The sequence below is a fragment of the Sinocyclocheilus grahami genome, unplaced genomic scaffold, assembly GCF_001515645.1.
Source record: "Sinocyclocheilus grahami isolate Dianchi unplaced genomic scaffold, SAMN03320097.WGS_v1.1 scaffold588.1, whole genome shotgun sequence".
Taxonomy (NCBI): Eukaryota; Metazoa; Chordata; class Actinopteri; order Cypriniformes; family Cyprinidae; genus Sinocyclocheilus; species Sinocyclocheilus grahami.
The window spans coordinates 1,248,968-1,268,598 of NW_015505767.1; the positions used below are offsets into that span (position 1 = coordinate 1,248,968).

Sequence of the window (19,631 nt, forward strand, 5' to 3'; positions counted from 1 at the left end):
CTCAAAATTATTTCAAGATATGTGTCTGTCCTGGATATTTAAATTAAGAGCTTCAGGAAAATTGCAGCAACAGGAAAAAGCCATTATTTTCAAAATGTTAGTTTAACTTTGGATTGTTTTGGTAAATTTGAGTCATGCGGAGTCTCACTCTTCATCTTACCCTGTTTTTGGCTCTAGATTATTTGCTAGACTTCAGACATCAGTGAATGACACCGGTTTGACTCATAATGCAAAATAACTTCTTTTAATTAACTGGAGACTTCTGGGCCATGATTGGCCACACTGTCCCAGACAGTCTTTTTTAGGAAAGAATGAACAGTATAAACAGTATAACATTAAAATTATTATTAATCTGGCATGGTTTGCGTGCAGCTAGTTTTGTGCATTTGTTGAAGGTTACAATCTTACTTTTAAAGAATTATTTTGGCTTTTTATGTGGTTAAATAATGAAGGTCATTGTCCTCATTTTCAGGTTTTCCATCTTTCTAAGAAACATCTTTACAAAGCCTTCACAGATATGCTCATGATCTGCCCATTCAGATGGGAGTCCAGAGTTTATCACTCTACTGAATCGTAAAATTTAGCCTATGAAGGTCAAATGGCCCTCAGACCACAATAACTAGATGAGTTGTTTGGTGTTTTGAACCCATCAGATGGTGGAGTATCTGTGCTTCCCTCTTTTCAAGGTTCCCAAGTGGGGCCTTCCCACAGGAACTATTTCCTTTCCCTTAGAATGAGACCACAAGCCCCAACTGGGTCCCTCAGAGGTCAAACAGGAAGGCCCCAAAGTAGCTGGAGGAGTCTTCTGCATACACAGCTGTGGGAGAAGACACGGAGATGAAGATCTCATCACCTGCACGAAGTTCAAACAGGCCTCCCTGGTAGATGGAGTGAAGGGCGTTCTCGCTGTCTGGAGACCAGCATTTGGTGCCCACACCCTTCAGGAGCTGAATTGGGCGGGCATAGGCGGTCTTCTTGTAGACGCACTGCACCACCTGGTGGCTGTCGGAGCCCGAGTGGTAATCGTCGATGGAGAGGGTGAGATAACGGAAGTAGACTTGGCCGTACAGGTAGTAGCGGCCTGCGCGAGGGATACGCAGGCGTCCATTGGACACGGTCATGTTGTGCAGGTGGGAGCCAAAACTCTGGTTCCCCCAGGAACGAACGGGATGGCGGCAGGACTGGTGAAGGTCAGTCTGGGGGGTTAAGGATGTCGTACCTGGTATAACAAGAAAGGTGCAACAAACCTTGATCACCTCAGTGTACAGCAGAATTGATCAATCCTGCTTCAGTTCAGCCCTGCTCCAACACTCCTCCATATCATTTTAATGTGAAACTCAGGTTCATTCTGAGGAATTGTTGCCATTTTGCCAGGATTTGCTACTGATTTACTGTAATAAACGTTAATTTTAAAATGTACATTTTAAGTTAGTTATGCAAAAGAACTCTTCGAATAAAAAAGGAAAATAAGTGAGACTAAAATATTAATTATTATTACAAATATTATATATTACACTTATTATATTAATATTAAATATTATTATAAATTAATATGTACTGTTATTAGTAATAAAATTGAACAGATTTAAAATAAAATGCTGATATAATTATTATTTATAATATGAATAACAACAACAATAATAATAATAATAATAAACATTTTCTGATTTTAAAACATAAATTGCACCAATTACTAGGAACAGACCTGACACTCTACAGGACTTCCCATCTCTGGGGTTCAGAATATCTGTATAATCTTAAAATAATAAACTGTTCATTCCATGTCAATGTAGTTTTTTCACTATGAGTTAAAAAATATAATAATAATCTGGTAATACTTTAGTGTTAGGGTCTCATATTTTAACATTGTCTAGTTATAAGCAATATATTTTTACGGCATTTATTAACCTTTGTTGATGTTAGTTAATAAAAATATACAGTTTAGCCATGAAACTCTAGATGGCGCAGACTGATGTTTTGTTAATGTAACTGATGATATTCAGAGAGTTAAACAACCAAGCAATCAGTATCAGATGTGCATTGCATATTTCCCTAGAGTTCTCCTGACTTCAACTACAGAATGGATGTTAATCATAAGTTAAAACCATTATTTGTTGTTTACATGTTCATCTACATTTTTTGTCTTTTTTATTTTTACTTTAAACGAGCACTTGCAAGTATTCCAGCATCTGAAAGCTCTCGGGACGAGTCTGTACCACATTTCCAGACTTTGTAATCAGTCATAAGCAGCACTGTGTAGTTTCTGCCAAGAAATTACACATTAAAATGACTCATTCTGTATCTATTTTCACACTACCATTTTACACTACCTTTCAAAAGTTTGGGTTCAGTAACATAAGCCTCTTCTGCTCACCAAGGGTGCATTTATTTGATCAAAAACAGTAAAACACTAATATTGTGAAATAATATTACAATTTAAAATGTTTTTATTTTAATATATTTTGACATTTAATTTATTACTGTGATGCAAAGCTGAATTTCCAGCATCATTACTCCAGTCTTCAGTATCACATGATCTTTCAGAAATCATTCTGATATTCTGATTTGGTGCTCAAGAAACATCTCTTTTCAGGTTTCAATGCTGAATATAAAGTTCAAAAGAACTAAATGTCTTTACTGATTAATGCATCCTTGTTGAATAAAAGTGTTGATTTCTAAAGAAAAATTTTTATAATAATGAATTTACTAACCCGAAAACCTTTGATCAGAAGTCTATGTGGTTATCAAATGTTGTAATACCACTGTTAAAACCACACATTATGTAGCATTTCCCTATGCAAGTTAGGTTGCCATTATTTTTGGACAATATGTATGCAATCAATGCAAAATAACATTACACTATACTGTTAGTACAAGTCAGATTTTGCCTTTTAATTCTGAATACCTTCTCTTATCACAATCTCTTAATTATCCTATAACATTTTCTGAAGCTTGACTTAATGGTACACAAGTTTTCTCCATTAACAAATGCTGCTTTTATGCATTGCCTGTATCACTTATATTCCTATCACATGCATGTCCAAATGTAAGCTGAGCATGCAATTTGTAGTCATCTGAATTGTGTCATTTTATTGTATGCATATCAACCCAGATGTTTCCATTGTAATGTTTAAAGCCTGCATCTATCTGGCTCAACCTCTTTTAATAATTTGCGTTTCTCTGCTAGCATACCACTCCATTCTACGTTTATGAAACTCACAGTGGGACACAGAGTGAACGCTAAGCTCTTTGTAAGCAGTGCTTGAAACTTCTCCGATGGCACATTTGCTTGGCTGGTTCTCAGTCCTCAGCTAACTTTTACAGTATTTCCATTTTTTATCAAAATGTCACTCGTTTTGATAAATAAAGGGCCACTTTATTAAAAACATCTTAGAGCATCGTGAACTAATTGTTGAGAAAATATGTAATGGTTGTGTGCAATCATTTGTTGGGTTCTTTGTACTCCATGTTTAAATTGTGTAAACTTTTTTTTTTTTTTATGTCAGCATTATCCATTAGCGTTAAATATGAATGTCACATTATCATTGTAATTTATTCATAAGCATTACATGAAATATAATAACCTGTAACATGCTCTTCTGTGTTTTTTTTTTTCCAGTGTGGATTGTGATATTTGGTGATGTTCTTCATGTTTCTCAAAATTATTTCAAGATATGTGTCTGTCCTGGATATTTAAATTAAGAGCTTCAGGAAAATTGCAGCAACAGGAAAAAGCCATTATTTTCAAAATGTTAGTTTAACTTTGGATTGTTTTGGTAAATTTGAGTCATGCGGAGTCTCACTCTTCATCTTACCCTGTTTTTGGCTCTAGATTATTTGCTAGACTTCAGACATCAGTGAATGACACCGGTTTGACTCATAATGCAAAATAACTTCTTTTAATTAACTGGAGACTTCTGGGCCATGATTGGCCACACTGTCCCAGACAGTCTTTTTTAGGAAAGAATGAACAGTATAAACAGTATAACATTAAAATTATTATTAATCTGGCATGGTTTGCGTGCAGCTAGTTTTGTGCATTTGTTGAAGGTTACAATCTTACTTTTAAAGAATTATTTTGGCTTTTTATGTGGTTAAATAATGAAGGTCATTGTCCTCATTTTCAGGTTTTCCATCTTTCTAAGAAACATCTTTACAAAGCCTTCACAGATATGCTCATGATCTGCCCATTCAGATGGGAGTCCAGAGTTTATCACTCTACTGAATCGTAAAATTTAGCCTATGAAGGTCAAATGGCCCTCAGACCACAATAACTAGATGAGTTGTTTGGTGTTTTGAACCCATCAGATGGTGGAGTATCTGTGCTTCCCTCTTTTCAAGGTTCCCAAGTGGGGCCTTCCCACAGGAACTATTTCCTTTCCCTTAGAATGAGACCACAAGCCCCAACTGGGTCCCTCAGAGGTCAAACAGGAAGGCCCCAAAGTAGCTGGAGGAGTCTTCTGCATACACAGCTGTGGGAGAAGACACGGAGATGAAGATCTCATCACCTGCACGAAGTTCAAACAGGCCTCCCTGGTAGATGGAGTGAAGGGCGTTCTCGCTGTCTGGAGACCAGCATTTGGTGCCCACACCCTTCAGGAGCTGAATTGGGCGGGCATAGGCGGTCTTCTTGTAGACGCACTGCACCACCTGGTGGCTGTCGGAGCCCGAGTGGTAATCGTCGATGGAGAGGGTGAGATAACGGAAGTAGACTTGGCCGTACAGGTAGTAGCGGCCTGCGCGAGGGATACGCAGGCGTCCATTGGACACGGTCATGTTGTGCAGGTGGGAGCCAAAACTCTGGTTCCCCCAGGAACGAACGGGATGGCGGCAGGACTGGTGAAGGTCAGTCTGGGGGGTTAAGGATGTCGTACCTGGTATAACAAGAAAGGTGCAACAAACCTTGATCACCTCAGTGTACAGCAGAATTGATCAATCCTGCTTCAGTTCAGCCCTGCTCCAACACTCCTCCATATCATTTTAATGTGAAACTCAGGTTCATTCTGAGGAATTGTTGCCATTTTGCCAGGATTTGCTACTGATTTACTGTAATAAACGTTAATTTTAAAATGTACATTTTAAGTTAGTTATGCAAAAGAACTCTTCGAATAAAAAAGGAAAATAAGTGAGACTAAAATATTAATTATTATTACAAATATTATATATTACACTTATTATATTAATATTAAATATTATTATAAATTAATATGTACTGTTATTAGTAATAAAATTGAACAGATTTAAAATAAAATGCTGATATAATTATTATTTATAATATGAATAACAACAACAATAATAATAATAATAATAAACATTTTCTGATTTTAAAACATAAATTGCACCAATTACTAGGAACAGACCTGACACTCTACAGGACTTCCCATCTCTGGGGTTCAGAATATCTGTATAATCTTAAAATAATAAACTGTTCATTCCATGTCAATGTAGTTTTTTCACTATGAGTTAAAAAATATAATAATAATCTGGTAATACTTTAGTGTTAGGGTCTCATATTTTAACATTGTCTAGTTATAAGCAATATATTTTTACGGCATTTATTAACCTTTGTTGATGTTAGTTAATAAAAATATACAGTTTAGCCATGAAACTCTAGATGGCGCAGACTGATGTTTTGTTAATGTAACTGATGATATTCAGAGAGTTAAACAACGTGGCACAAGCTGATTGGTTCATGCTGCATATGGAGCCAATGAGCTAACTGCCTTGCATTTATATAGCTGGCTAGCATTCACTAGAGATTCCTGCAGCGTGCTTTCAGAGTTCTCTGAAACCCTACACCTTCCCCAGCTCCACCTTTATAGATCTGCTACGGGGTTATTTTATATGCTATTTGTGCAGCAGCAGTATATCTTAAATACTCATGGCACCATATCGCCATATGCATTGGCAGTAGCAAGTTCCTGCACTTGCTTGCAGCAGCAGCAATAATCTACAACTACAGCAATAACCAACAGCAGCAGCATAGCAGATCTGTTCCGCCAAGACCAAATACATTAACATTGTCATATCCATCACCATGCTAAAATGTTCAGAGAGTTGTCATGATTAAAATACATTTATTGTTTGTTCGTATGTTCACTGTACATTAATAACAGAACAGAAAATATACAACTTTTAAAAATGTATTAGTAAATGTTGAAATGAACATTAGCCAAGCATTAATTAATAAATGCTGTAGAAGTATTGTTAGTATTGTTAGTTACCATGTTAACTTAAATAGTTTGGTAATATTAACAAATCTAACCTTATTCTAAAGTGTTACCAATGATCTTTATGCTATTATTTTAGTTTAACTTTATTGTTAAACTATGCAAAGCTTGTTTTCCATGACAAAACATGGTCCATTAAAATCATTCACATAGCCCTTTTTGGTAATGTGGGGAGATCTACTGAGATTTGTTTTGTGACTACAAAGCATTTGTTGAACTCATTTTTTTCCCCATATACAGTGGTGTGAAAAAGTGTTGGCCCCCTTCCTGATTTCTTATTTTTTTGCATGTTTGTCACACTTTAATGTTTCAGATCATCAAACAAATTTAAATATTAGTCAAAGATAACACAAGTAAACACTACATGCAGTTTTTAAATGAAGGTTTTTATTATTAAAGGAAAACAAAATCCAAAACTACATGGCCCTGTGTGAAGAAGTGTTTGCCCCCCTGTTAAAACTGTGGTTTATCACACCTGAGTTCAATCACAGCACACCAGGCCTGATTACTGCCACACCTGTTCGCAATCAAGAAATCTCTTAAATAGGACCTGCCTGACAAAGTGAAGTAGACCAAAAGATCCTCAAAAGCTAGACATCATGCCGAGATCCAAAGAAATTCAGAAACAAATGAGAAAGAAAGTAATTGAGATCTATCAGTCTGGAAAAGATTATAAAGCCATTTCAGCGCTGTAACAGACTCATTGCAAGTTATCGCAAACGCTTGATTGCAGTTGTTACTGCTAAGGGTGGCCCAACCAGTTATTAGGTTTAGGGGGCAAACACTTTTTCACACAGGGCCATGTAGTTTTGGATTTTGTTTTCCCTTAATAATAAAAACCTTCATTTAAAAACTGCATGTTGTGTTAACTTGTGTTATCTTTTACTGATATTTACATTTGTTTGATGATCTGAAACATTAAAGTGCGACAAACATGCAAAAAAATAAGAAATCAGGAAGGGGGCCAACACGTTTTCACACCACTGTATATCACTTCAGTATGAATCAGAAATGTTTTGTTATGCTACTGAATTCCTAATGAAGCAGTTTGTTAAGATTGTTTCCAGAAGGACGAGAGAGCTGTAGGAACTTAAGGACTTTTTTGCTGACATAAGTAAAGGCTTCTGTAATACACACACCCAAACATGCTGGCAAACTCACCCTGCAGTCCACTGTCTCTGAGGGTAAGATGAGCCGATGGCCGTCGGCTGCCAGTGGTGAGTAATTTTGTACGTGGAGGGATAGCGACTCTTTCTGCGAAAAACAGTAAAGAACAAAGAGTGAACAAGTCAACAAAGCAAAAAAAGAAAAAGAAAAAAATAATTTAATGTCATTTAAAAATATAGATGCACTCAATTTTAAAAGAGACTGTTGGGTTAGTTCAGGTAACAGCAGAAAGTTTTTTTTCAATTGAAGAGGAAGAAACACTTGAATTCATGTGGTCTCATGTTACCTTCAAAGGGGTGTTTCGAGATTATGGTTTCTGTGACCTAAAAGAGAGCAAAAAATTAAAGAACCTATATTTGTAAGAAAATACAGAAAACAAAAGATGTTTATACATACATTTCTGCCAATTATAGGGTGCTACAGAAGTGCACATTCCTGATTTCGTTGAAAGATTGTAACACATTTGAAACACATCAACATCACTAAGACATTTTCCACATTCATGTCCATGTCAGAAATGACAATCCAAGCTCTTTTCTGGAACACCAGAGTGGAATAAAAACATTAAAGTCACAAATGAGAGAGAATAGGCTTTGTTCCATTTGATATATTTGGAGCACATTCTTAGTGCAATAGGCCAAATCAAATATTTATTATGTCCATCAGTCTGCCGATATGGCAGTCGTCTTGGAATTACACACCTAGTGGTGTGGATGTAGCATTATGCAAATACAGAAATTTTCAGCAATTGATGCCACTGTTGAAATGCGCTATTCACAGTCAGCCATGGCTAATTTATTCAGTGAGCTATAGTGCCCAATAATAGAGAGATTACAGAGATGAAGTGAATAGTATTCGTCTGGTTGTGTGATCTCAGTATGGCTTTGCATCTTTTATTAGGTTTCTGATATGACTGGAGTCTTATCTTGCATGTGTCCATGATTTTAAACATTCTATTAATTCTTAAAGGGGTCCTATTATGCTCTTTTACAAAGTCTTGAAATCAATTTGATTGATTGTAACCACTCTTAAGTTTGTCTGCCTTGGGAAAGCTAGCACGTCTCCGACATAGTGATAACACTCATTGCCTTCTCTAGTGCAGCTCAACCAGGTCTCGTCCCATTCGTTGATATTTGTGATATCACAAATCTCGGAAAATATGCGTTGTAGTCCAAACGAGTCGTTCTTTGTAGTTTTTGAAAAGTGATTTCTGTTAAATAAAATATCTCCTTTACCATAGCCGCCTGCGAGCTTCAGTGTAAATATTGCATCAAAATCAAATCAATTTGATTGATTGTAACCACTCTTAAGTTCGTCTGCCTTGGGAAAGCTAGCACATCTCCGACATAGTGATAACACTTGTTGCCTTCTCTTGTGCAGCTCAACCAGGTCTCGTCCTATTCGTCGATATTTGTGATATCACAAATCCCGGAATATATGCGTTGTAGTCCAAACGAGTTGTTCGTTGTAGTTTTTGAAAAGTGATTTCTGTTAAATAAAATATCTCCTTTTGGAGTGGACTTTGAGCTTTGTAACTTTGCAGATCTTTTTCATGCTCAAACAGCAACATTACAGACTAACTAAAGTTGAAAAAGTGAAAAAGGATAATAGGACCCCTTTAACACTTTTGAGTAAAAATGACTAAGTGCACATTCAAAAAATAATAAATAAAAAAAACAGTTGACAAAAAATGACTAATGAGGGGCCAGAAATCTTCAACATGATTTTAAATAACCTAGTTTCCAGAGGAACAGATTAATGCTGAATGTTTTTGTGTATTGAAGGTTTCCAGTGCTTTGTGGTTTTTTCAGCTAGTCTCCCACTGGTCATGCTTATCTCCAAAGGGCTCCAGGTCCAAATGCCATGAGAAATGCCATAAACACACTAATTCCCATCACTAAAGTAAAGACCTGTGTGATCAAAAGCACATGCTTTTGATGTACTTGCATGTTTATTAAAAATACAGCATCTCTTTACCTTGGAGATGTAGGCTTTGAGTCCTTCGGCCAGTTTGATGCACGGCTCACCAAAGAGCTGGACCAGGTCATCAGGTACATCCTGTTCTTTCTCCAGAGCGTTCAGAAGACCAAGACACCTCAGCTCCTCCACTACACCTTGTGTACTTTTGAGTAAAAATGACTAAGTGCACATTCAAAAAATAATAAATAAAAAAACAGTTGACAAAAAATGACTAATGAGGGGCCAGAAATCTTCAACATGATTTTAAATAACCTAGTTTCCAGAGGAACAGATTAATGCTGAATGTTTTTGTGTATTGAAGGTTTCCAGTGCTTTGTGGTTTTTTCAGCTAGTCTCCCACTGGTCATGCTTATCTCCAAAGGGCTCCAGGTCCAAATGCCATGAGAAATGCCATAAACACACTAATTCCCATCACTAAAGTAAAGACCTGTGTGATCAAAAGCACATGCTTTTGATGTACTTGCATGTTTATTAAAAATACAGCATCTCTTTACCTTGGAGATGTAGGCTTTGAGTCCTTCGGCCAGTTTGATGCACGGCTCACCAAAGAGCTGGACCAGGTCATCAGGTACATCCTGTTCTTTCTCCAGAGCGTTCAGAAGACCAAGACACCTCAGCTCCTCCACTACACCTTGTGTCCGAGCCTGTCAATGACACATTCACCAGTCCACTTAAAAATGTTTAACGTGTCCTCACATGATGAAACATCCTAAAAAGCTCTTTTTTTCATGAACACATGACAGAACCTTCATAACTCAAAAATAATTTATATTTATAGTTGTATAATGTGTTGTTTTTGACCGATGTTTATAAAAATAAATTCCTGGTTTCGGTTCAAATGGTGGTTCAATAAATTTACTTTTTTTTTTAGATATGCAATCTCTAAATACTGGAAATAAAACTGGACTCAATGAGTGTAAGTGGTCATAAAAAAGGCAAACCTGCAGCCGTCCGTGGTTAAAAATTGCCCGACCATAGGAAATGAATGAGAGAGCAGAATTTTTTTTTTTTTTCAAAAATATGTGTTGAATAAAATGTATATATCAGCCACAATGCTGAACAAACACACAGAAATTAAGGAGTGAGACTGTAAAACATCCAAACCACAAAAGACCTCACCAACTTTCTAAGAATTATTTCACAGCAGGCAGCTGCATAAAATACTTCGGCCATTTAATGGCCTTTATTGTCATAAAACAACAATAAATGTTATTTCTTCACAAGATGGCACCAGTCTGGCCCAAATACATAATAAATTCTCATATTTTCTTTGTTTCAGCTTATAGAAGTGTAGATATTTACTGTAGTAATGTTCAAATGTTTGCATATTTGGTTATACAAATGATGGTGAAATAGAGAAATTTACACATAAATAAGATCTAAGATCTAAATGACCCAGAATTACCTAAAAGTACACAATTTCATTGTTACTACAACAGGGAAATTATTGTGATAAATATTTAAACAAAAATGACCGTGAACATCCAAAGCGTGAAAAGCTTAGGAGGGTTAAAAATGTCAGAATAATAAATAATATCAGAAAACGGACTTTTCTAGTCACGATCATGCTCCGCTCTGCATACTTTTACTATAGCCACACACACTAAAAGACCTTTGGGGGCTGAACAAACAAATTCCCACAATGCAAAAATATTTTGACAGAGACCACAAGAAAAAAAATGAAGTTTTCTAAATGCCTACAAATCCCTCGGTCACTAGAAAAACAGACTAGACTCTGTGGGGTAAAGATATCTGAACTAAGGCTTCTGTGGTTGACATTTTGGCACAGTATTATTGTTTTTAGGACCCCTTGCGTATTTTGTCTACTGTACTCATCACATGCGGCCCAAACTGCAAAACTCCCCCTTCAAAACCACGGACCTCGAGCTCTTATATAGCAGAGTATTTCAAAGTAATTAATATGCTAATTAAACCTGACAGCCTTTCTTCTGATTTAATTAAAGTTTGCATTTATGCTGGTAGAGGGCCCCAAAGCTTTGTTTATCTTTGAGGGGAGTTTCCTAAACCACTTTCAGCCTTCTGGAAACTCCTTGAACAATAATTTTATAAACCTTTTTTTTAATTATTATTATTTAACTTTTTGAAGAGATACAGACATTATGTTTTTGGTGTTACTTTTAATGAATAGATTTTTTAAAAATGTAAATATTATAAGGACACATTTGATTGTTTTAACAACCAGTAAAGGGGAAAAAAAAGATTTCCTGAAACAATATCAACAATAACACATAAAATCTTTAACATTCAGTCCATTACGAAACTTGCCTCATGGGACATTTTCTGTCAAGAGTTTGACAACTTTCCCACACAATACATTACTAAGGTGTCAGAATACAAAAAGACACCATACAAAAAGCTCTTAGCAGAGATTAGATAAAAACAATGCAAGCTTTTCATAAAGAATTTAGCAGTTCTATGTGCAAAATGTATTGACCTGATTCTTCGCATCAGAACTGATTATAACAAAGACCCATGACCTAATTCTTGGCAGCTAAATAAATGGAGTAATCACCATCCCAAGACTACAGTCAAAGAAAAAGCAGTGCTGATACAATGAAAACCCCTAAACCTGATACCAAGATGACAGCATGTCAGCCTGCAGGGTAAGAAAAAAGTTTGAATGCCATTTCCAAAGATTAAAGACATGCATAAACTGTTCCATAAATCACTGTTCATAATAATAACAACAATATTAGTAATGCAACTTTTTGCTGAATGCAGTTGTACCTGTGCCACTGACATGTTCAAGTATATGAAGAGCCCTGTGCTCGAGGCAACTTGAAGGACAATCACGATGACCACAACCGCTGTCACCCACAACCTGGATGGCACTTCGAGACGAGTTTTGGGCTGAACCATGATGAATGAGCTCGATTCGCTACTAACAGACTGTAAATATTCGGAGTTGCCTTCGGATGACTCCAGCACGCGCTGAGGAGGAGCTGCAGAGTCCGTGGCCATCTCTGGGACTAACTAAAGGAGCTTGGCTTCACCTACCACCACACACAAGAAGTCCGAAGTGATAATACATAGGTTTGAATGATAAGGATATCATCTTAATGGTAAACTGAGGTTCCAGTAAGTCCTTCGAGTTAAAGCGACAATAGTTTAGCGATGTCGCTGTATAAACACGCTGCTGCGTGAAATAACAGCTGAAGAGAGACTGGCGTAAGTATCATTCATCCGCTCTCCATCCTGCCGTCTCGGTTTTCATTTGACACCGCCTCATGCCACCCGTATTACCTGTCACATGTGCAGTACACTGTTTTCACCTACGCGCGGTGTAGAGGCTGTAATAATAAAATAATTAGGCTAGCCTATATATCAATCATAAAATAACACATAGCTATCAGGATTGAGGGCTCCACCCAAAAAGACAATTCTCATCATTTAGTCACCCTGCACTTGTTCCAAACCTGTACGAGTTGCTTTTTCTATTAGCCTATACACAGAAGAGGATTTTGAAGAAAGTTGGTAGCCAAATAGTTGATCTCCATTGTATTGAAGTCGATGGCAACCGTCAACTGTTTATCACCATTCTTCGAAATATCTTCCTTTGTGCTCAACAGAAGAAACTCATACAGGTTTGAGGGTGACTAAATAATGGCAGAATTTACATTTTCGGGTGAACTATCGCCTAAGTAAGCAGTTTTAGTTTTAGTATGGCCTAGGAGCTGCAGTAAGTAGATTTACAAATTTACATAAACATATGTACATACTTTGTGGTGTAAATATGTAAAATAGCCTATCACATATTTTATGAACACATATCGATTAGGTCAATTAACCCTATAAGAAAATGCATTAATATTCATGAAATTAATGATATAGCCTATGATTTTTTTTTTAACTATTATTATGCATAGGCTACACACTGTAAAAAAAATTCTGTAGTGTTTACAAAATAATTTTGGCAGCTGTGATAGCCAGAATAATTTTGTAAAAAATACAGAAAAACTGTAAACACATTTACGGCCAAAAACTTTACATTTTACAGTATAAAACTGTAATTTAAAAACAAGAAAATTTGAATCCAAACCAGTATATTCAACAATGCACACTGCTATTAAAATCTGTTTTGTATCTTTAACATACTGACAACCACCATAATAATGCCGGTGGTAAAAGAGAAAGCCACATGAAGAATCAAAGCTCATCACAAGTAGCTTCGCCACAAGCAGAAGTATATGATAATATATAGAAGGTGCACAGAGTCATTCATGCAAACACAAAACACCATCATGGTAACACACATGATACTTAAATAATGCATTCAACTTTCATTAAACAACAGAAGATGTAACATAAAGCCCAAATATACATAACTAATAACAAAAACTATTAAAAAAACATGATTATTTAAATAAAATACCTTCAAATGTGGAGTGTCATGCAGGGAATTCTGGGAATATCAGTTTACAGTTTCTGACTGTAAATTATACATTTATTTGTTATTTTTACTTCTAAAAACTGTCAAATTAACAGCATTTTACTGTAAAATTACATGAAATGTCTGGTTAGATATTTTACAGTTTTTCCCTGTATATAGTACGGGAACTTACTGTTAACCTATTAACAACATTTTACAGTTAAAATTACACTTATTTTTTACAGTGCACCCATGTTTGTTTATTTATTTATCTATTTTCTTATGCATGCAGGTATTTTCATTCTTAGAGGTGTGTGTTGCTGTATTTTGTATGGCAGATGAAAGTAACAGCTATTATTGCAAAAGAGAGTATACTGCTATCTTAAATCTGTTTTTTAATAACAAATTTGCTTTTAAAGTAGGCTATGTGGTTAGTCTGTGTTTAGTCTTATATTTAATTCTCTTTTAAAGGCACATACAACATGTTTAAACTTCTAGGAAATAAGGGAAAAAAATTTGTTCATATTAATTCAATGAATCATGTTTAACTAAATAGGAAACAAATCCTCAGTGTAGTCATTTCTAACAGGAAAGCATAAAGACTGGAATGTATACTTTCTCCAACTGTTTGTTTACCAGTTGTTTCCTGTTTCAGGAAAAATAAGATTATGGTCCTAACATCACTCTTTATAGAATATGTATCTAAATCAGATCTACAAACAACAGAACTAAAGGGAAAATTCATGCATAGATTGTGTTTATTCGATTTCCTGTTCATGTAGGATGATTGTAGGTCTCTGAAGTTTAGATGACGAGGATGGGAGACAGATGTTTTGATTAGAGCGTCCAGTGGGTTACGGCGGCCCCCTGATTCCCCACACCCACATATGATTCACAGGAGGGGCCGAGAACAGCTGGAGAAGGGAAAGTCACGATAACAACTCATTTGCAAAGGGTCGAAAATATCCATTTGATTTCTCAGTGCAATGGTTAACTAAAGCCCAACCAGGTTTTTCATGTTTTCAGTTTGGTTTCACTCAGGGTATGCAAGTAAGATAAGGTGCAGATATTTTATCATATAGTCAACCTATTTTAACATGACACATTATTCATAGTACATATTAATAATCAGACTTTTCTTTTCTCTAGTGCTAGTGTTTAAAGTATTTTTAAATGTGCAACAAGCACAGTATAACCCCCTTTAGGGCAGATATATGTCTGCAGCTGTCTTAAGCTTTTCCACAGGACAGCTGTGGGAATTCTGTTCGCTAGCTTACAAAACTAAACAGCTGGCATCAAAATCAGAATGAATTTACTGGACTGGAGCAAATATGAATAACTGTAGTAGAAAAACACATGACATGTAAAGTTATGAGTTCATACATCATACACTTATTATCTCTATATGATACAGAATATATATATATATATATATATATATATATATATATATATATATATATATATATATATATATATATATATATATATAACAGAAAATTAATTTGATATTAGCTTTTGATTTTTGTCAGTGTAAATGTGCCTTTTCAAATTTTCATAACAATTGTATATTATAATTTGGCATTTGTTACTGGTATTGTACACAGTGTAGATCTTGAATCAAATGCATCTGTGTAATATACATTTCTAATTATTATTATAATGACTAATTATAAAGGCCACGAGAGGGCATCATCTGATTTTTTGCCTGAACCGGATGAGGCGAGGCGACGCTGTGGGCGGAGTCTTCGAGTTCAGGCGGGAAAAACGAATACGTGATGACGCAACACGTTTAATGAATTGTTTCTGCGATGGCGCCCAACAAAATAAAACATATCGTCTCGTTTACTTCACAGGTAAATATCTGATTGACATGTCATGTTAAGGGTTAGACAGTAATGGATGAATACTTGTAATATCTAACATTTTGTGATAACTTTCATGAACAACATTGCGTAAAGATGGACGAGTTCATTCATGTACATTCAAATAATGTTTTATATAACCTATTCTTGTACCTGTACAGTTATAACATAGAGCTAAAAAAATATTTCATTTATTTCATTTCTATCTATTTGAATGTGCATTACATGATACTTAGCATGTTGTTAAATGTAATAACGCTTCTAAATCTGATTAATGAAAGTTATTAAAGTGTTACCTCTAATAACTTTCTTTCTCACGTGACTGAATTGCAGGATAGTAAGAATGGTGTGAATAATCTGTGTGATGGCAGTGACAGCAGCAGACCGTGGTTGTGCAGCATCCAGGACCGCAGTGGAGTTCTCAGGGTGGAATTACAGATGGAGCGAGCATCTGCTATAGGATTCATTGATGTTGGTGTGTTGGTGTTAACATAAAAATCACCTGCTATTATCTGATATGTATTCTTGAGATATCAATGTTCACGATATTCCTGTTTTTCTTTGTAAAGGCAACTGTGGCTCTGCGTTCATTCAGGTTGATGTTGGCCGGTCCTCCTGGTCATTAGACCATCCCTATGTCACCCTGCTGCCCACTGCAACACTCATGAGTCCAGCGGACTCGAAACAGGGCATTGGCCGTCAAAATGTGCGCATGTTTAAAAAAGGTATAATGCATGCAAATCAACCCTCTGGTATTCCTCACTTAGGGGTCACATTTGTGATTCTCGGTGGTCAAAACAGACCAAAGAAAATAAATGTTTCGTTTTTTTTAAATTATTGTATTATATTTTATTTTAATAATATTTTTACTTTAATACTTTGTATTTTGAGTGGATGTCATAGTACTAAACAGTACTCACCTCTAAATGATGCATCATTTATTTCTATATAAAATAATGTAAATACTACAAAATATTATTTTGAATTAATGCAACATTTAAGTTAAAAATCGAGGAAATTTATTTAAAATCCAAGCATGGAAGGCAGATTGGTGACATTCCTTAGTTGCTTATAAGAGTATTTGTAGAATTTTTTCCCCTTTGGATATATATTTAGATATTATTCAAAACTACTGCATTAAGGCTGATTAGTATATTGTACCCCAATAAATTGTACATGTATTTTTAGTTTTGTTTTTCCCATTCATTTCCTATTATTTTTGACTGTGAAGATCAGAAGTGTAACTGATTTTTAAAGACCATTTAGCCTTTTCTAATCAAACCACCATTCTTTTTTTCATATTGCAAGTGCGTAAGATTTAATTGTGTTCACTGGCATTGAAAGACTGAGGTAATGTCTTAAATGTGTCCATGTCCAGCTGATTTTCTCTCTCAGACTGCCAAGGAGAGCTGGGACAGACTGCGTGTCACCTGCACTCAGCCTTTCAACAAATTGTCACAGTTTGGTCTGTCTTTTCTGCGCATCCGCACCATGGAAGACGAGGCCGAAGATTCCTCAGTGCAGCATGAAGATATTGCTGCTGAAAATCTGGTGAGAGATTTGATGAAGGTTTTATCAAATTGTTGTGTTTAAAACAAACTGCCTTTTCTTATATCGAGTGGCACAGCAACCGTTTTAATTGGTATGAATTGTTTCACAGCGCACACCAGAAAAGATGACATCCGTGATGGAGTGGCTTTCCAGCCCAGCTATCCAAAGCACGTTTTTTGGACGAATCACGGGGTGTGTGAATTAAGTGTCTGACACTTACTCTTTATTTCAAGACTAGATTTGTAGTAGCATGATATTCAGAAGGCACTCTGTACTTCCTTTCAGGAATGTCTCCTCAGATGCCCAAAAGAATGCTGGGAGTTTGAGTCGGGCAGAGCGCATGGTCATAGCCGCCCACTCTAACAGACGCTCCTTGTCAACATCCCCTTGCAGTACTACATCCAGCACAACACCTCCAAGAGAAGATAATGTGAAAACCCCACCAGGCAAGTTGTTATTTGGCCACCACACAGACAGAGTGGAAAAATGCTTTTCATAATACAAATGTTGTTTCTGTTTTTATGGGCTGAATTAGGTGGATTTAGGACTTCCAGTGACCAAATAAAGACTCCTCAGGAGCAAAGGAAGAAGTCTAAGGCACGGTATGAATTGAGAAAAAAAGTCTGATATGAAGGATAGATGAATTGGGGTCTGCAGAGTTTTGTTTTCATTCTGACCACAAAAAAACCTAAATTACTCAGGGCTTATATATTTGATATTATTATTTAATAATAAAAAAACAGTTAAAATAGTAATATTGTGAAATGTTATAATTTAAAATTGCTGTTTTCTAGTTTAACGTATTTTAAAATGTAATTTCTTCATTTAATGGCAAAGCTGAATTTTCAGAATCATTCCTCCAGTCTTCAGTGTCACATGATCCTTCAGAAATCATTCTCATATGCTTATTTGCTACTCAAGAAGCATTTCTTATTATTAACAATGTTGAAAACAGTTGTACTGCTTAATATTTTTGTGGAAACCGATACTTCTTTTTCAGCATTCTTTGATGAATAGAAATTTCAAAAGAACAGCATTTATTTAAAATATATTTTGTAACAGTGTTACTGTCACTTTTGATTGAATGTGTCATTGTTGACCAAAAGTATTAATTTCTTAAAAAATACTATTTCTATTTATTTATACAGTGGTGTTCACAAGAAAATAGTGTTAGGATAAAAAAACACAAACATTATTTAAAATTATATTGATTTGTTTATAGTTATATTATTTAATGTAACAAAAACATGTTTTTCCATTGGAAAACAAGCAAAAGACATACCAAATATTAAAACAAGAATGCTAAGAACTCAAATTGTTGTGCTAATTTTGTAATTTGTAACAAAATGTCTTAAATGAGACTTTTCACTAGTGGTCCCAGACTCCTGGACTCTCTTGTATATATTCTTCACTCTGTATATCATTTTATAGACCCATACAGTGGGTACGGAAAGTATTCAGACCCCCTTAAATTTTTCACTCTTTGTTATATTGCAGCCAGTCCCAGACTCCTGGACTCTCTTGTATATATTCTTCACTCTGTATATCATTTTTATAGACCCATATATTCTGTATTCAATGGTGGTCATTCAGGCAGAGCCTTATAAACAGTGGCGCTCAACGGAAGAAATCCAGACCTACAGCATCCACCCATAAACCCAGCTCAACAAACCCACACAGAAGTGCCCACCAGGTTCCACAGGGCTCTCCTGAGACGAGATGTCCTCTTTGTGGAGGTAATGTGTGCACATTTGGGGAGGATTTTTGCAAGCAAATATATCTGGTCATAATTTACTGCTCACAAGCTCTTCTTCTGTTCCTTTGACTTTTGTCCACGTAGAATCTTTCAGTCCTGATTATCTGCCTTTCCATGCTTCCACCTGCCTGGATGGTGATTCAGCGGAGCTCATGGGAGTCAGGGAAACAGGGGTCATGAGCTCACAGCACTCTTCTGTTTTTGGCTCTGGCGCAGATGAGCAGCATATGGTTTCATGTCCTCTGTGCTCCTTCCGATTCCCCCCAGACTGTATCCAGCAGCACGCCAGCACCTGTGGAGACACAGTATAGAGCCCGGTACTGTGTGGCTGAACTGAGTGAAGCGCATGTGGCCTCAGAAACCTTTTCAAAATAGCAACATCAGGTATTCTCTTGGTTTCTCTGGCCTTGGACAAAACACCTGTCAATAAACATTGTGTATCCTACTGGCTTATGAATTTTGCAGAATGTACATGCCTCCTAAAGGACTGTTTTTATTGTTTTTAGAGACAATTTATAGCATTGGTCACTATGAAATGTTTGACTGACAAACATGTTTTGACTAAAAATGTTTGTCGTCTTATCTGCTTTTCACTCTCTTTGTGATATCAATTAGTATGTTAAATATTGTTTGTAATTGTTTACATTATATTTTCATAAATATAAAATATATTATTTAGAATGTTTAGATTT

At 35.9% G+C, this 19,631-nt stretch overlaps 2 protein-coding genes and 1 pseudogene across 3 annotated transcripts; 1 reads left to right on the forward strand and 2 right to left on the reverse strand.

Annotated features, from left to right (window-relative positions):
* Positions 1 to 114: 114 nt before the first annotated feature.
* LOC107557034 (tumor necrosis factor ligand superfamily member 10 pseudogene) lies at positions 115 to 3,810 on the reverse strand (annotated as a pseudogene).
* Positions 3,770 to 12,624, reverse strand: LOC107557081 (tumor necrosis factor ligand superfamily member 10-like). Its single transcript, XM_016240401.1, has 5 exons — positions 12,126 to 12,624; positions 9,872 to 10,021; positions 7,684 to 7,720; positions 7,392 to 7,484; positions 3,770 to 4,874 (listed from the first exon to the last, which is right to left on the reverse strand). Exons 1-5 carry the CDS (start codon positions 12,357 to 12,359, stop codon positions 4,417 to 4,419), a joined length of 972 nt encoding a protein of 323 aa, XP_016095887.1. The 5' UTR covers positions 12,360 to 12,624; the 3' UTR covers positions 3,770 to 4,416.
* A 2,755-nt stretch (positions 12,625 to 15,379) lies between these two features.
* Positions 15,380 to 19,517, forward strand: xndc1 (xrcc1 N-terminal domain containing 1). 2 transcript variants are annotated; one of them, XM_016240351.1, is made up of 9 exons: positions 15,380 to 15,623; positions 15,966 to 16,107; positions 16,202 to 16,357; positions 17,011 to 17,183; positions 17,293 to 17,375; positions 17,469 to 17,629; positions 17,719 to 17,785; positions 18,777 to 18,919; positions 19,024 to 19,517. In XM_016240351.1, the coding sequence occupies exons 1-9, from the start codon at positions 15,579 to 15,581 to the stop codon at positions 19,248 to 19,250; spliced, it is 1,197 nt and encodes a 398-aa protein (XP_016095837.1). In that variant the 5' UTR covers positions 15,380 to 15,578; the 3' UTR covers positions 19,251 to 19,517. The 2 variants fall into 2 exon arrangements, with proteins under 2 accessions (XP_016095837.1, XP_016095838.1); XM_016240352.1 differs by having other exon boundaries at positions 15,966 to 16,103; positions 16,228 to 16,357.
* The last annotated feature ends 114 nt before the right edge of the window (positions 19,518 to 19,631 follow it).

What these genes read in the sequence shown, in the direction of transcription:
- LOC107557081 (XM_016240401.1), bottom strand. Translation starts at nt 12,359, where the DNA reads ATGGCCACGGACTCTGCAGCTCCTCCTCAGCGCGTGCTGGAGTCATCC. An exon ending in TGAACATGTCAGTGGCACAG is followed by an intron (nt 10,022 to 12,125) that starts GTACAACTGCAT and finishes TGTCATTGACAG; the next exon opens with GCTCGGACACAAGGTGTAGT. An exon ending in CTCGAAACACCCCTTTGAAG is followed by an intron (nt 7,485 to 7,683) that starts GTAACATGAGAC and finishes TGTTTTTCGCAG; the next exon opens with AAAGAGTCGCTATCCCTCCA.
- xndc1 (XM_016240351.1), top strand. Translation starts at nt 15,579, where the DNA reads ATGGCGCCCAACAAAATAAAACATATCGTCTCGTTTACTTCACAG. An exon ending in TCGTCTCGTTTACTTCACAG is followed by an intron (nt 15,624 to 15,965) that starts GTAAATATCTGA and finishes ACTGAATTGCAG; the next exon opens with GATAGTAAGAATGGTGTGAA. An exon ending in AGGAAGAAGTCTAAGGCACG is followed by an intron (nt 17,786 to 18,776) that starts GTATGAATTGAG and finishes GTGGTCATTCAG; the next exon opens with GCAGAGCCTTATAAACAGTG.